A 17,541-nucleotide genomic window follows, 5' to 3' on the forward strand; every position below is an offset into this window, starting at 1 on the left:
GCCTACACACATAATCTGAGTCGATCTACGCACACAACATTTTGGGAAGATTTTGTTGAAAGACCAGTTCAGTTTATTTGTCTCCTACCTTCGAATTCTCAATCGTCGCTGCATCACAGATTCACATCCTTGTTGCTGAACCATCTTAGCCTCTCAGGTAAGCTTCGAATATGTTCTTTTTCTTCCGTCTCCTACCTCCGAATTACAACAACTATACTCGATGATCACTCTGTTTATGCTCTTTGTCTTTATTACAACTAAACCTTCAATGTTAGTACAATAAGTTTCTAAGCCGCCTTATTAAACCTTCAAACATTTCCTATACCAATTATCAACTTAGACACATAAATAGTCTGTAAAACTGTAATGTTAATACAGTAAACAATGATAATTACTAGTAGAAAAATGATAACCATAGCCGAAAATATAACCTACCATATGTATCACTTGTTGGTAATATTTTTTAAGCATAATTTTTTTGGATTATTTTTGTTAAACATGATTCCATATTACCATATGTATCACTTATTATATACTATATAATAATAAATTTAACAAGTGATACATATGGTAATATTTTTTAAGAAATTTGTCGATAAATTATTATTATATAGCCGGGAAAATGACTCTTAAGGGTAACTAACTGTTGCGTTTGTTCTCATTTGGTCCCTTTCATTTTTTTTGTACTCAATATACCATCAAACTTGTTATTTGTGTTCACCATAACCCTTTTCACCGGCTTTTGACCTGTGATTGCCGGTCAAAAGGGTTATGGTGAACACAAACAACAAGTTCGATGGTATATTAAGTACAAAAAAAGGGACCAAATGAGAATAAATGCAACAGTTGGTTACCCTCCTGATTCATTTTCCCTTTACTCATTTACAACAAATTTCACATCATCTCTTGCTGATATTAATGACTTTATGAACTTCATTCTTGCTTCTCTTCAAAACATAATCCACGAAAGAACATTATTCATACATGTACAACTTTGTAATGCACTTGAATATTTATTAGGGGAATCTTGACTAAGCAGGTGCATTTCATGACTACATTTACATTTCTAATCAAATGATTTATCATATAATGGACTCTAGACAAGTCTACAAACGAGTGAAATCACAAGTGCTTTGATTTTTTAGTTTACTTAGCTTTAAGATCGAATTCATGAGATAAGATACAACATCAATATGTACAATATCATGCAACTTTGATAGACACATCACCATAATATACATTGAGGTAAACGTTTATGCTGATAAATATACCTCTCATATACAATCATATCCTTTTGTAGAGAGGTGTTGACAGCTAACCACAATAAGTATAACATAGACCATGTTTTAACAAAGTTACCCATCCGAAACGCTTTTCATATACGTTATGGCCAAAGAAGGTTGCAATATTTGATAATTTTGCAACTTTCATTTCATTTAACTTTTCGAGGAAAATGATTCAGGAGGGTAACCAACTGTTGCGTTTGTTCTCATTTGGTCATTTTTTTTTGTATTCAATATACCATCGAACTTGTTGTTTGTGTTCATCATAACCCTTTTAATTGGCTTTTGATGAACACAAACAACAAGTTCGATGGGTTTAAAAGGGTTATGATGAACACAAACAACAAGTTCGATGGTATATTGAATACAAAAAAAGGAACCAAATGAAAACAAACACAATAGTTAGTTACTCTCCAGAGTCATTTCCCCTTATATAGCCTACCATATGTATTATTTGTTGGTAATATTTTTATTTTTGTTAAACACGATTAGTTTAATAAATATCTTTAACTTAAATCTGATCATAAATCAGAAATAGAGAGAAAGAGACACAAGTACCACCGCAATTCGCCCCCTTTTAAACCCCTTTTTTTAAACTGTTTTGGCATCGGCAATTCTGATGCTTCTTGTTCACGTCTATAATCACAAGCTCATTGCTCGTGCGTCGTTTCACATTCCTGTGTTCGAAGAATTTGAAAAAGAAACCCTCCAATTCTTCATCGTCTTCTCGAAGGCAGACTCCTAAATCGGTAATCTTCTCTCTCTTCTCTCTTCCTTCGCCGTCCCGCCCTTCTTCCGGCATCCACTACTTAGACACATCACCACCTCTCTCTCCGTCTTCTTTTCCTCTTCCTATATGTTAATTCTTCATCTTAAATCGCATCTTCTTATGGTTCAACCACCGCCATTTCCTCTAATATAGCCTTCTTACCTGTATTGACCACGGATGCAAACACAGTTCTTTGTTGCATGTCATGTGTTGATACTGTTTTCTGTAGCCCGATTTTCTATCTGTAATTTATCAGTTAGGGTTTTTGGTAATTATATACTTAAGCATCCTCTTTTTGTTTCTGATTTTGATTTTTTTTTTGTTTAGGTTAACTCATGAATGTCAGTCATTTGATCATATAGTAGCCCCATGCTAATTTGGCACGGAGGTTGCTGACTTCAGGTAATACATTACTGTGATGTTGATGCATTTTTGTATTTTTATTGACGCAGTTATCATCATAATGGTTTAACTACAAATTCAATTTGCCAATCATAATGGTTTAACTGTACTAACATTGAAGTTTTATAGACTATTTATGTTCTGAGTTGATAATTGGTATAGGAAATGTTTGAAGGTTTAGTAAGGCAGCTGATATTAGGTTATCTTGGCCAATATATTAAAGATATACACAGAGAACAACTCAAGATCACACTGTGGAATGGTAAGTCACCGGTTTCTATCATGACCTTTTTTTGACATAGTTTGTTATTAATGGCTTGCTACTTTCACTATTATCAGCACAATATATTTACTTTTTATTCATCTACATTTATGTAGTTTGAAGGGTATAACAACATAAGCAGAATACTCATACCATTGTTACCACATTAATGGATGACAATATGCAATGAATTTCTTATACTATTGACTTTTTACGCTCCCTTTAATGCAGAGGAAGTGTTCTTAGAAAATGTGGAGTTAATTCTAGAAGCTTTTGATTATCTAGAACTTCCATTTGCTCTAAAGCAAGGTGATCGATATCAACCTTAAACTTGCAATACTTATTTTACTTCGTTATTTCTGGGATGTGGTTTTTCATGATTGAGCTATGGCTGTGATGATTTGACATTTGTGAGTGCTTGATAGGTCGGGTTGGGAGGCTAAGCATTAGAATTCCTTGGAAAAAGCTTGGGTGGGATCCTATTATAATAATTTTGGAGGATATATTAGTTTGTGCCTCTCAACGTGAGGATGAAGAGGTAAGTGATATCTCATATCAAGATATGAGTATTGTGCATCTCCATCATATTAGATAACTTTACATTGCATGGGCCCAGGGTTTCCCTGCCAGGTCAGCTTAACACAAAAAATCTAATGTAAACAGCTATTCTTTTTGTAGTGGAGTGTTGATGATGTTGAAAGACGAGAATTTGCTGGAAAAAAGGCCAAACTTGCTACAGCAGAACTGGCAAAGTTATCGCAACGTGTGTGTGGTGAGTGACTGCTATCCACCTATAGCTGTAGGTTACATTGTTATAACTCCTGTTTTTCATTGTGCATTAGGATGATATGCATCCATGTATCTAGAGAAGTCCAATCTTTGTAGTTTAGTGAAAATGCAACCATGTTTTGTCTGTCCTATATATAAATTTGGCAGCTTTTTCTTCACTGTTGTCGGTTTTAAAATTTCTTAGATCTTCCAGAGTTGTTTAAGATCATCCTTTTACTATACTTTTTAATAGTTGTAGGTAAAAGTGAGTGTTAGTTAATCATAGTTATATTAACTGTTTATTTATCTACTTCTTTCATCCCAAGAAGATAAGTTTGATTTGACAATATACAATAAAAACGTTGGGTATTGGTCAAATATCTAAAATGTTCCTTAATGAGGGCAAAATAAAGAAAAAAACTAGACCTCAATCAAGTTTGCAGATATTAAGTGATGATAATTAATGGAAAAAGCAGGTGAAGAAATGCTGTTTGTTGTATATGGAGATATGGGATTGGTGACATTCTGGGACACAACTTTTTTTTTTTTTTTTTTTTTTTTTTTGCATAAAAACAGCAAATATTTTTTCACATTTTTGGTGCTAATATATTCTGTTGTTCTGCAGATAATGATAATCAAACTGGGAAATCATTTATTTCATACATTACTGCGAAGGTAGTGAGATTCCATGTTGATTTAACTTGTTAATAATGATAAAATCATAAACACTTACGTCTGTGTTTCTGTTGCTTGTTAGGGTTACTTATCATGTAATAAGTTTTCATTAAACTTAAGGTTTTTTTTAATTCCGTCATGCTTTCCAGATTATTGATGGCATTCAAGTCACCATCAGGAATGTCCATGTCGTATATAGAGATATTTCAAATGACAAGGCACAGACTGTATTTGGTTTGAAGTTGGCTAGTTTGACTGCAATGAAGCAAAATCTTGTTGGGTATCTCTTTTTTTCTCTACAATCATGTTGTTGTATGTAGCATTTCCAAAGAAAAATAGATGTTTTTTTTTTCAAATACCTTAACATAAAAAATTATCAATTGCACACTTTGATTTTTACAGTCATCTGTCCAATTGATCTTTTCTCAGTTTATCAACTACTTAAAACTCTGAATTACTCTAATAAAATTTCAGGGTATTAAATGGAAAGGTGAGAGCTGGCCAAGTAAACAAACTTGTTGAGATACAAGGTTTGGAAATCTACTGTAAAACCTTTCATGGATCTGCTGAAGATCTGTATACCAACAATGGTGAAGACTCCATGTCAATGGTTGCTGCAAGCTTTGAAAATGATGAACATGTTCACTTGTTGTCCCCAGTTGATGTATCTGCTTCTCTTTCGGTATGCAAGTCATGCTCTAATTGCGTCATCTCATAACAATTTTCTACTGCACATTAGTTAGGTTTTTACTGTTGTACTTTGCAGGTGAACAGGTCTGGAAGGCTCGAGAATAATGCAGCACAATACTCGGTTGATATCGAGTTATCTGGCTTGGTTAGTTTCTTAACTTGTATCATGTCAAATTTCATTAATAACATTCAACTGACATGTCCGACTTATAGGTTTTGTCCCTTGATGAAGATCAATTGCAGCAAATACTGTATCTGTATGATTATCTATGCACCTGTCGGCTAAGAGAGAAGTAAGTGGAATGTTGGTGTTATCCTTTTTTAATTACACTTTCAGATTGTGAAAGATGGGACATTGGTCTTTTAGATATGGACGATATCGCCCTTGGGGGATACCTATATCGGATAGACCTTTGGGGTGGCAGATACAATGGTGGCATTATGCTCAAAACTCTGTGTTGTCTGATGTTCGTAAACGAATGAAGAAAACTTCATGGAAATACCTAGGAGAACGTCTGTAAGTTGTTCTTTATTCATCTATGATCTACCATTTGCTGTGTGCATGGAATGCTTGAAATCTTAAACCCTTAAAAATCTTTTACTTTACAGAGGCAGAAAAAGACGATATGTTAAGTTGTACAAGTTGAAACTGGAATGTCTTCGAAAAGAGCAGGTGAGGTGATTACACATATATAGTTTTCTTGATTTAAACATTATATTTATTAAATGACGTAAATGATTCAAACATTATTTGGTGTGTATGAATTATGATCAGCCTCTGGATGATGAAATTGTTTTGGAGTTGGACCAAATGGAGAAAGTATCTGATATAGAAGATATCTTGAGTTACAGGTCTGCTGCTGAACATGAGCTTCAGGTATGATTATGATCATTGTTGTTAATATCTATTGCATGTGCTTTTTACTTATACATTTTATTAAAGACTATGAACATGTAGGATTTCTTGGTGGATTCAGCTTCTGGTTTTGGAAATAGTGAAGCAAATACTACCATTGACAAGTCAATGGATGATGACCAAACATCTGGCAAACCACAAGGATGGTTGAAGTGGCTTTCCCGTGGTATGTTGGGGGCTGGAGGTACAGATGATTCCAGCCAGTTTTCTGGTGTTGTTTCAGATGAAGTAATTAAGGTATGTGTGTGTGTTAACTGTTAAGCTTATTTTTATTTATCCAAAATGATTTCACTTTAACTCATCTTTATATAATATGATACAGGACATTTATGAGGCAACAAAGTTTCATCCTGCACCTTCCCCTGTTCTTGATGCTGCTGGAAGTGATAGACTTCTTTTGTCCTCCATTAAATGCTCTATACATCGAATTTCTGCAACTCTGCGCAATAAGTATAATCTATCTAATTATCTAACTATCTTTACGTAATGTAGTTTCTAAGACTTTATTCTTTTTTTTTCCTAGGGATCTGGATTGTGCTATTGGTGAACTGGTTTTTGAGGAGAATCTTGTGGAGTGCATGATTTGGGAGGAATCTGCTGTTGTTACTGCATCAATCAATGGTGTTGAGATGATTAATTCATTAAACAAGCAAGTCATTTTACGTGTGAAAAGGGTTTGTGTCTTCATGTGTATTATTGCATGCCTTGTTATAGGGAAGTTTTGAGTTATTTGAATTTTTGACTATTTTCCATTTTCTTTCAGGTCATCTCTGAGGAGAATTTTATTCAAGTGGAGAAGCCGTCTCTAAATATCCAAGCTTACATACCACAAGCAAATCGTGAGGGTGACTTGACGCTGAAGGTACCCAACTTGCATTTTTTTTTTTTAATTCTATAAATATCTTGTGCTATAAACTTCTGATAATGACAATGACCCTTAACTTTGTTTTTAGGTTTTGCTTGAGCCGATTGAAATGACATGTGATCCAACATATCTTGTTAATTTTGTGGATTTATATACTGTGTTGGCCTCCTTTCAATCTCATGAAGGAAGGGTGAGTGTTATTCTAGTTTACATGTTTTGAAGTACTTGCATGATTTTTTAAGTGTTACATGTCTCAAAGTAGATGCATTCTTTATCTGTAGATAGTGAATTCATTATTCCATTAATATGCAACTAATAGATTCTATATGATTAACTTATGAGGTTTTTGAGAAACAACTTTCACTGGTTTCATGTTACAGGTCCTAAACTCGCTTAATGGGATAAAAGACATGAAGTCACGTCTAATATCGAAAGCCGAGTATGTCTTCTCCTATGATCTTACTGGAATAATATTATTTCCTTTAGGGTCTAGAAATGGGATCAGTAGCAACATTGTATTTAAACTAAACATCTCTTCAACTATGTATTTTCTCTTGTTTTGTTTTGTTTTGCAGATACATGTTGTCAGGTCGGAAGAGAATGATGTGGGATATTAGTTTAATAAACATCAAGATAATTATTCCCTGGGAGAATGGGAAGTCAGAGATACATAAATTGGTATTGATTTCTTTTTAAATCGTCATACGAGGTTCGCATTATTATTATTTGTATTTGTATTAACTTCAAACCTTAACATACAGGTACTTGGATTGACGGCTGTCACCTTTTCATCCAAGCATGATGTTAGCTGTTTTGCACCAGATATCAACGTGCCTTCTCAATTCATGAGGAATTTAATAGATGACAATTCTTCAAGTGAGCTTCTAGAAGGAACTCAGATTCAAGATCTGTATGATCTCATGGAAATTAAATTAGTCGACTTCCAGGTCAGCATCTTCTCACATTTTCACTCAACATCTCACATTTCACATAACTGACTGACGTGTGACTTCCTGCAGATAAACTTGTTTGTGCCATTCTATCCTACTCATTATTTTCCTATTCTGGAAAAGCTCAATGCTTCTTCTGCTTTAGCATTGTGCATTGTTCAGGATGAATCATTACTGAAAGCAATGGAGGTAGGTATTTACATTATCCTACTAAAAGTTAAAAATTTTGCACACTTATCACCATTAATAATTTATTGGTTTCAGGTTTATGTAGTGGTGGCACCATTTTTGGGACACGTGTCACCATCAATAATTGGTTCAGTTTTGAAACTAGTTGAAACCATTGATATGCTCCATCATGCTTCACACTTGGGCACCACGTCAGCAACGTCAGATAAACCAAACAACTTTAGCAGTGTCTCTGTTGTTGCCAATTTGGAGTCTGGTAGCTTCATTGTTGACCTTGAAAATGGGTTAGAGGAAAGCTGCACATTAACTGTTTCTCTTCAGGACTTGGATATGAGATTGATTACTATGAAACAAACACAATCTTTCTGGATATGTACACGGGCTTTTAAAGTAATGTCTCGTTTGTTGAAAAATGGTGATGACATGGACCTTATAAATGTTTCACCTAATGGGTTAAGCCAACTTAATAATGGATGCCTCATGTTACATTATGATGGTGATTTGAGCATATGGTTGACAGATCTTGATCTTCATTGCTATCCACATATTATTGGATTGCTGATTGAATTTTTCGATGAGCTACCAGAATATAGCCCTTCACATTCACATGATGACAAAAATCAAGAATTTGTGGGACGTAACAGTAACAGTGTCCTCTCAGGTTCTTATTTTGGTTGTTCCAATTTTTATGACACCTGTTCTTCAGATTGGGAAAGCATTTCAGTTGATCATTACCCTTTTGTTACAATACACAATGACAGATCTCTTGTTAGCCTCGAGAGTTCACTTATTAACATCAATCCAGACTGGAAGAAGGTTCTCAAGATAAGAGAGGGTAAGATAAGTTGTTCAAAAAAGGAATTCCAGAAACTATCTGTATCTGATCCTGATCTGGTTGTAATCAATCTTGATCTCAGAAGCATTAGACTACACCTGCATGACTCTTCATCCATTGTTGCATATTTTACACTTCCTACTGCTAAATCTTGTATTTCTATCCATGAAAGCTGTCTGGATGTGTTGTGTTCAACTGAGGGATTGAGCCTTTCATCACAATGGTTTCCTCAGACTCTACAAGACTCTCTGTGGGGCCCTGCTTTACTCAATCTTTCTCCCGTTATCAACATTCGAGTGAGAAAAGGGAATCATGGAATGGAACTAGATTTTAGTATTCAGAATGTTTCATGTATATTACCAACTGAATTTCTAGCTGTACTCATTGGTTACTTCTCAATGCCTGATTGGAACTCGAACGCAAAAGAGTCATCTGGTATCGATTGTTCCAAGGACACAGATAGCTTTCCTTTCACTTACAATTACAAGTTTGAGATATTGGACTCTGTTTTGTTTACACCTGTGGCTAATGCTGATTACCAGTTTCTAAAGCTTAATATTCCACAGATGTACTTCACTTTTATTGAGAATAGTGATTCGGATATTCTATTAAAAGAAATCCCTTTGGAGTGTTCTGTTCCACCTGGATTTATTGGAGATCAAAATTATTGTCTAAATGTATTTGGGAGGGATTTATCTCTACATCATACTCTTTGGAAAGACAATGCTTCTCAAGTGACAAATGTCAGCATAATTGCTCCTTTTAGTGGTGATATATGGATCACAATACCATATGGATCTGATTCTCCTTCTGCAACATGTATGATGTCAAAGGTTAATAAATGTCAATTTATTGTCGAAGGTAGAATATCATCTTTTATGTCACTGTGTTATTTATTCTGTACATACTTGATATTTGATTAATGCAATGGGCTTTCTTTTTTCAGGAAGTGAAATACTTGGCTGCTTTGATGCATTGCTAGATGTCATTGACCAGTTCACATCTGTTGAAAATCTATCCATGTGTTTCACTTCTGATGTTTCAGAGTTTCTCAATTCAAAAGACAGTTTTAAAGAAAATCATGTGCTTCAAGTCCCTATTGAATCCTCAAGTGTCAGCTTTACAGAAATCAGATGCTCTGTTGAATCCATGTCAGTAGAACTCTACTCTGACAAGATACAATCGAATGCTAACGAACATATCGCCAAAACTGACATGAAATTCACATGTTCAGTATCATTAAAAAACGAAAAGCCTCTTTCTCTTGATGTATCATTCACTTGTTTGACACTTTCTTCAATGTTTACCTCTGTTGTCTTACTGGAATGCACATCTTATACCAAAAAAGTACCAGTTCTTTACATGAAACTCTTGATGTCAGATGAAGGTGAAAACCATCTACGATTCTCCCTTCCTTGTGTCGACATTTGGTTATTTTTGTCTGAATGGAGTCAAGTTGTTGACCTTGTCAATTCTTGTTATGAAAATCTTTCCAAAACTGCAATCCAGAATGAGGAACCAGAAAAATCCATTTCAGAGCCAGTTTCTCGTGTTGATACTGCAGAAAACTCGCCTCAATCTATCAGTGTCTCCAGTTTTTTATCTCCAGAAGATCGGTTTTCATTAACTGTGAAGTCGGATCATATTGGTATAAAAATCCGTGTTCCTGTTCAGGTTTCTGGAGAAGCATTTAAATATTTTGGGGCGCCTCAAGTTCGAGAGCAGAATTCCTTTGTTGGAAGAGATGATGGAAGTTTTCTATATATTTATTTGCAAAGTAGGTGCACTGAGGCGAACATCAATGGCGAAAAAGTAAATTTGAAGTCCAATCTGGGCAAAGCATATGGAACAGTTGAACTATTTCAGAACAAGAGTGTCCATTCTTGGCCCGTTTTTCAGTTATTGGAAATTGATATAGAAGCCGAAGCTGGTAATGATGATATGGATCTCATGCATTTGAAGACAGAGGTTCACTGTGATAATCTAGATATTTGGCTTTCACATCACACATTTTACTTGTGGCCAACAACGCCAGAAGATTCCGGATCTTCTCAGCTTTCAGTTGGCAGTGTAAATTTCAGATTTCACTTACGAAAGGTTTCCATTCTTTTGACAGATGAAAAGGTATGTAAAACTGTTTTCTCATTTTCAAAACTATAACTCATGTTTATTTAATCTGTTGTGATTTTGATTATCTAGTGGAGCTCCAATGGTCCTCTACTAGAGATTCTTATGGGAAGCTTGTTGTTTCATGGTATCATAACTGCAAATGTGATGGAAGGATGGGTTGATAGTGAGCTTCAAGTGAACTACAATAACATTCATAAGGTGAAGTAATTTTTCTAGCAATTTTATGAATGAATTGATGATAACTTATTTTGATTATACTTACTCTCCAGGTATTATGGGAGCCTTTCCTTGAACCCTGGAAGTTCCAAGTAAGCTTAAGAAGAGAGCAAGGAAAAAGCGCCCTTGAAAACAGCCCAGTCATGACAGATGTTCATCTCGAGTCAACAATGAATCTCAATATCAATGTTACAGAATCCTTCATTGAGGTTGCTTTCAGAACATTTGATATGATTACGGATGCTTGGGATCTCATGAGTCTGAATGTTTTTCCTGAAAACTCAAGATTAACAGCAGCAGCTCACACCAATGAAAATACAAATACACTAGCCAGCAGATACGCCCCTTACACACTCGAAAACTTAACTTCACTCCCTCTAGTGTTTTACATTTCCAAAGCTGATGGTTTCAATATATTGAAAGATGGAAAATACGTGCAGCCTGGTTCTTCATATCCAGTGTACATTGATGATAATACAGATGAACAGACCTTTGGCTTTAAACCTAGCCATTCAACTGACAATCTAGGAGACAAAAAATTCGCTGATGCACAGCATCATTATATAGTTATTCAGCTTGAAGGAACTTCCACTTTGTCAGCTCCTGTTTCTATAGATCTTGTTGGTGTTAGCTTCTTTGAGGTGGATTTTTCCAATTCAGTTGTCAATTCCAGGGATATTTCTAAAGGTGTCAATAGTGGCTATGTTGTTCCTTTGGTGATTGATGTTTCCGTTCAACGATACACAAAGTTAGTCCGATTATACTCAACAGTAAGTTTACTTTACTGTTTACCCATCATGTTAATTTAGTTCCACTTGTAATGGTTTCTAGCTATTTTTCTCTAAAGAGATTCATAAAATGCCAGGTCATACTCACAAATGCAACAACAATGCCATTTGAAGTCAGATTTGATATCCCATTTGGTGTATCTCCCAAGATTCTGGACCCTGTATATCCAGGACACGAGTTTCCTCTTCCTCTACATTTAGCAGAATCAGGTCGGATAAGATGGCGTCCATTAGGGAACACTTTCCTATGGAGTGAAGCTTATAGCATTTCCCATATTCTTTCTAATGAAAGTAAGATTGGACATTTGAGGTCATTTGTCTGCTACCCTTCTCTTCCAAGTAGTGATCCTTTTCGTTGCTGTGTGTCTGTGCATGATGTGTGTTTGCCTTCTGCTGGGACTGGGAGAGCAAACAAAGGATCAAATTTATATATTCATGATGCTATTGCTGACAAGATAGAGGACCAGGATCAGTCAAATAAGAGGTGTATTCACCTGATTACATTAAGTAATCCTTTAATAGTGAAAAACTATTTACCAGTTGAAGTATCTGTCATGATTGAGAGTGGTGGAGTTTCACGTAGCATGCTGCTTTCAGAGGTTGGTATCTCTATCTTCCACATTTTCTTTTTGTCCATATAATAATTTCATCATCACTTATACTTTTCTAACATCTGCAGGTCGAAACTTCTTTTTATCATATTGATTCTTCACATGATCTTTCGTTAACTTTTGATATACGTGGGTCTAGACCATCTGTTCTCAAGTTCCCACGTGCAGAAAAGTTTAGTGAAGTTGCTAAATTTAGTGGAACAAAGTTTTCTTCTTCAGAATCCATTAACTTCACTGCTGACATTTCTAAAGGTGATGTACACTTTTTTCCTCATCTTCCTCTCTCTCACACTCACAAAAGCTGATGTGTTTTTGTATAGGTCCATTATATGTGACAATGGAAAAGGTGATGGATGCATTCTCTGGGGCTCGTGAAATCTGCATATTTGTTCCCTTCTTATTGTACAACTGCTGTGGCTTTCCCCTCACAATTGCAAACTCAACTAATGATCTAACAACGCGCGACACTTTGCCTTCCTGTTATGATTTAGATGAAGAGGACCCGTTTTTGGGCAAAAAAGATGGTCTGAGCCTTTTGTCTTCACACCAAATCTTAAACAATGATGGTATGACTATGAGGAGGTTTCCCCTAAACAATAACCTTGTTTCCACTAGAAAGGAATCTTTCAGTTCATCTGGATCAAACAAGAAGAATATTATTAGCACACCATATGATGAGGAAAAAAGCTTAGTTTCAAACAACCAACAGATTGACTTGGATGAAACAAGTCGCAAAAAAGTCAACTTTCGCATGTATTCTCCTGACCCTAATATTGCTTCGAGTGAGATCATGGTGAGAGTTAGTCGGTCCCACTCTGAATCTGATGTGGCAAGTACCTCAAACTACACGTGGTCTAGTGAATTCTTCCTTGTCCCACCAACTGGTTCAACTACAGTCCTTGTCCCCCGATCATCAGCCAATTCTTCATATGTAATATCTGTTGCATCGAGTGCTATTTCTGGGCCATATTCTGGAAGAACAAGGATTATCAATTTCCAGCCTAGATATGTTATTAGTAATGCATGCAGTAAGGACTTGTGTTATAGGCAGAAGGGGTCCGACTTTATATACCATTTGAAGGTGGGACAACATTCCCATATTCATTGGACAGACATAACAAGGTACAGTGTTGGTTTTTCTTGTAACTTTTTTCTTACCACAGTTTGTTCACATGCTTATATTACATAAAACAGGGAATTACTGGTTTCTGCTCGTTTTGATGAGCCTGGATGGCAGTGGTCAGGGTGTTTCTTTCCAGAACATTTAGGTGATACACAATTGAAAATGCGAAACTATGTTACTGGTGCTGTAAGTATGGTCCGTGTAGAGGTTCAAAATGCTGACGATGCAATCAGAGATGACAAGATTGTTGGGAATCCACATGGAGATTCTGGGACCAATTTGATTCTTTTATCTGATGATGATACGGGATTTATGCCTTACAGGATTGATAATTTCTCAAAGGAGGTTACTTAGTTCCTGCATGTTCTTCATTTCTTAATTTCCCTATGTTGTGATTAATGATTAAATTTTGTTGACATGTTGCAGAGACTACGTATTTATCAACAAAAATGTGAAGCTTTTGAGACTGTTATACATTCCTACACATCTTGCCCTTATGCATGGGATGAACCTTCTTACCCACATCGTCTAACTGTTGAGGTATGCATTCCATTTACAAATCATATGTTGTAGTTATTGATTAAGTACTCATATATTTTAATCTCCAAGGTGTTTGCTGAGAGGGTAGTAGGATCTTATACTCTTGATGATGCCAAAGAGTACAAACCTGTGGTTTTACCTTCAACTTTTGAGGTAAATTTTCTAACTTATACAAAAATGTGTACATGGGGTTAAATCCTTTCATGATATTCTTTTTGGCAGAAACCTGAGAGAAGGCTGTTAATATCTGTCCATGCTGAAGGAGCATTGAAGGTATAATTGTTGTATTTCAGATTCAAACATTACTATTTATCACTTTATTCCTTTTCTAAGTGCTACATTTTTTTTTCCATATCATACAGGTTCTCAGCATCATTGATTCCAGTTATCATATCTTTGATGATATAAAAATCTCGCGTTCTCCTAGGTTAACTGATAAAAAAGAAGATGATGAAAAGCAAGAAAGTTGTGAAAGATTATCAGTTTCCATTCCCTTCATTGGGATTTCTGTTATGAGTTCTCAACCACAGGTACCATTACTCTATAAACAAATTTAAGATGTCATTTTCACCATTCTTATAAAGTTTCCCCATTTGTAGGAGTTACTTTTTGCATGTGCAAGGAACACAAGCATTGATCTAGTTCAAAGTTGGGATCAGCAAAAGTTTTCCTTGAAAATTTTCGCTTTGCAGATTGATAACCAACTACCAACCACACCTTACCCTGTTATTCTATCGTTTGATCATGAGTATAAACAAATGGCGACCTCTCAGATCAAAAGTAAAGATGCTTCATGTGAGCCTGTGTTCTCATTGGCTGCAGCAAAATGGAGGAATAAAGATAGAGCTTTGCTTTCGTTTGAGCATATAAACTTAAAGTATTTATTATTCTGTTTATTTATGTAAATAAATACCCACTCTTAAATGTTTATGAATTACTAACAGTTTCCTTTGTTTTAGAATGACAGATTTTCATCTTGAGCTTGAGCAAGATGTGATTTTAAGTCTGTTTGACTTGGTTAAGGCCATATCCTCAAGGTTCCATAGCAGAGGAATGCCGCATATGGATACAGTCCTGCTGCCTCTTTCCTCAAACTTGAGTGTTAATAATAAGAAGAATAAATTTTCAGATACTGAAAAGGAAGACAGTGAAAGCTTCCCTTTGCTACCATCAATAGTTCCAATTGGTGCACCTTGGCAGAAAATATATCTCCTTGCAAGAAAACAGAAGAAAATATACGTTGAACTGCTTGAAGTGGCCCCCATCACTTTGACCCTAAGGTGATTCATTTCACTCCCTACTGAGAAGGAAGGGCATATGTGTAAATATGTTCCTTTTGTTTTGCAGCTTTTCGAGCAGTCCGTGGATGCTAAGGAATGGAATACTTACATCAGGAGAATTTCTTATCCATGTAAGTAGGACTGACTATTTCGGATATTTTTCAAAATAAAGTTAATTACTTAATACATGTAATTTTACATGCAGAGAGGTCTAATGGCTCTTGCTGACGTGGAGGGAGCACGGATTCATCTGAGGCGGTTAACAATTTCTCATCAGCTGGCTAGCTTGGAATCCATACGAGAGATCTTGATCATACATTACACACGCCAACTTCTTCATGAAATGTACAAGGTTAGTTTAAGTTTATATATGTGAAGTTAAATATTATTATTTTTTACAGTGTTGTTAAAATTCCATCATATTTTTCTTCAGGTTTTTGGCTCTGCTGGTGTAATAGGAAATCCCATGGGTTTTGCAAGGAGTGTGGGAGTTGGCATCAAAGATTTCCTCTCAGTTCCAGCCAGAAGCTTTATGAAGGTAAATATCTTCACATGTTGCTACTTTTGCAGCCTTTGAAACAAACATATTAAGAATTAAGTAAGACTACTTTTGCAGAGTCCAGCAGGACTCATCACAGGCATGGCACAGGGAACTACTAGTCTTGTTAGTAATACAGTTTATGCCATAAGTGATGCTGCCACCCAAGTCAGTAGAGCAGCACATAAGGTACATTTATTTATTTATTTGTATATCCATGGTGTGTTTAAATTAAACTATGATATACTTGCTGTCAGGGTATTGTTGCTTTTACAATGGACGACGACCCATCTGCATCAGAAATGGAAAGGCAACAAAAAAAGGGGATGTCGTCTCATGGCAAAGGTGTAATAAATGAAGTTTTGGAAGGGCTGACTGGTCTTCTCCAATCGCCAATAAGAGGAGCTGAAAAACACGGGCTTCCAGGTGTCCTCTCAGGTATAGCACTGGGAGTAACCGGACTAGTGGCAAGGCCAGCTGCAAGCATTCTCCAAGTAACAGAAAAAACCGCACGCAGCATACGGAACCGTAGCAAACTCTACCACATGGGATCCCAACGCCTCCGAGTCCGTCTCCCAAGACCATTATCCCCAAACTACCCCTTAAAACCCTACTCATGGGAACAATCCATCGGCATCTCCGTAATCATCAGTTCCGATTCCAACACCTTAAAAGACGAAACCCTTGTCCTCTCCAAATCCCTAAAACACGGGGGTAAATTCGTAATTATCACCCAACGACTTATTCTAATCGTCACCTCCGCCAGTCTTGTAAATTTGGGCAAACCGGAGTTTAAAGGTGTCCCGGCGGATCCCGATTGGGTGATTGAAGCGGAGATAAGGTTGGACAGTGTGATTCATGTGGATGTTGATGATGAGGTGGTGCATATTGTTGGGAGTAGTTCAGATGTTGTGGTCAGACAAAATATTAACCAGGGTGGTGGTGGGAAGCAGCGGTGGTATAACCCGCCGACACCGTTGCCGCTGTTTCAGACGAATTTGGAGTGTTCGGGGAAGGAGGAGGCGGGGGAGTTGCTGAAGGTGTTGTTGGTGACGATTGAGAAAGGTAAGGAGAGAGGGTGGGGGTGTGTCTATCGTTTGCATCAGAGTAGTGTTAGGTGATACCCTTGTATATTTGTTGTAGATTTTAGGTTAAAGATGGAAAAATAATAAAAGCTACATTAGAAGAATATCATATACGGAAAAAAAAGAAGGAAAAAACTGATTTAAATTTTTTTAGCTGGTGTTATCATTGTATATATTTTATCATGGTAGATCAATTATTTTTGGGCTTTCAAGTTTTATCATTGTTTATTTGCCAAACTGGGGTTAGTAACTATCATTGATAAGGAGGTCGGAGTGAATTTTTTTTATTTATGTGTACCTCCAAGATCATTGCTCCTCCAATGGTGCCCATTTGATCTCCTAAGTGGGTTGAATAGGGGTGAGCAAAAACCAAACCGACTAAAGAAAAACCGACAAAATAGCAATAAACTGCAACCGAAACCGATGCAAAGACCAATGGTGCAGATTTAATTTTTGCAAAAACCGAAGGTCAACGGTTCGGTGTGGTTTCTATCCAAAAAACCGGTCCACCAAAACCGAACCACACCGCAAGCGTGTATAGTAATAAATAAATCAATGTATATTATATACATGTTATTTAAAATACTTATAAACGATAATATATTTATTATATGTTTATTTTGTGT

At 36.1% G+C, this 17,541-nt stretch overlaps 1 protein-coding gene across 3 annotated transcripts; it reads left to right on the forward strand.

Moving 5' to 3' along the window:
• The first annotated feature begins 1,877 nt into the window (after window positions 1-1,877).
• Window positions 1,878-17,103, forward strand: LOC145066472 (intermembrane lipid transfer protein VPS13-like). Of its 3 annotated transcripts, none has more exons than XM_079013733.1 (42): window positions 1,878-2,032; window positions 2,380-2,454; window positions 2,617-2,716; window positions 2,948-3,025; window positions 3,142-3,254; window positions 3,395-3,488; window positions 4,110-4,159; window positions 4,309-4,439; window positions 4,634-4,841; window positions 4,926-4,994; window positions 5,063-5,142; window positions 5,217-5,366; window positions 5,459-5,522; window positions 5,625-5,726; window positions 5,808-6,002; window positions 6,088-6,215; window positions 6,289-6,439; window positions 6,529-6,627; window positions 6,719-6,820; window positions 7,011-7,069; window positions 7,206-7,308; window positions 7,392-7,577; window positions 7,650-7,769; window positions 7,845-9,465; window positions 9,551-10,728; window positions 10,804-10,932; window positions 11,004-11,720; window positions 11,816-12,337; window positions 12,418-12,601; window positions 12,670-13,471; window positions 13,544-13,817; window positions 13,899-14,012; window positions 14,082-14,165; window positions 14,235-14,285; window positions 14,375-14,542; window positions 14,612-14,889; window positions 14,972-15,292; window positions 15,360-15,423; window positions 15,498-15,644; window positions 15,726-15,830; window positions 15,909-16,019; window positions 16,088-17,103. In XM_079013733.1, exons 3-42 carry the CDS (start codon window positions 2,620-2,622, stop codon window positions 16,949-16,951), a joined length of 10,113 nt encoding a protein of 3,370 aa, XP_078869859.1. In that variant the 5' UTR covers window positions 1,878-2,032; window positions 2,380-2,454; window positions 2,617-2,619; the 3' UTR covers window positions 16,952-17,103. The 3 variants fall into 3 exon arrangements, with proteins under 3 accessions (XP_078869859.1, XP_078869858.1, XP_078869860.1); XM_079013732.1 differs by having other exon boundaries at window positions 2,380-2,450; window positions 2,614-2,716; XM_079013734.1 differs by lacking the exons at window positions 1,878-2,032; window positions 2,380-2,454; window positions 2,617-2,716; ... (8 more) ...; window positions 5,217-5,366; window positions 5,459-5,522 and having other exon boundaries at window positions 5,631-5,726; window positions 5,793-6,002.
• Window positions 17,104-17,541: the final 438 nt, after the last annotated feature.

Source organism: Lactuca serriola, chromosome 8, assembly GCF_051521515.1.
Source record: "Lactuca serriola cultivar US96UC23 chromosome 8, Lser_US96UC23_V15, whole genome shotgun sequence".
NCBI classification, from domain to species: domain Eukaryota; kingdom Viridiplantae; phylum Streptophyta; class Magnoliopsida; order Asterales; family Asteraceae; genus Lactuca; species Lactuca serriola.

Coding starts and splice junctions, on each gene's coding strand:
- LOC145066472 (XM_079013733.1), top strand. CDS start 2,620: ATGTTTGAAGGTTTAGTAAGGCAGCTGATATTAGGTTATCTTGGCCAA. Junction 7,070..7,205: donor CGTCTAATATCGAAAGCCGA/GTATGTCTTCTC, acceptor TTTGTTTTGCAG/ATACATGTTGTCAGGTCGGA. Junction 14,286..14,374: donor ATGCTGAAGGAGCATTGAAG/GTATAATTGTTG, acceptor CATATCATACAG/GTTCTCAGCATCATTGATTC.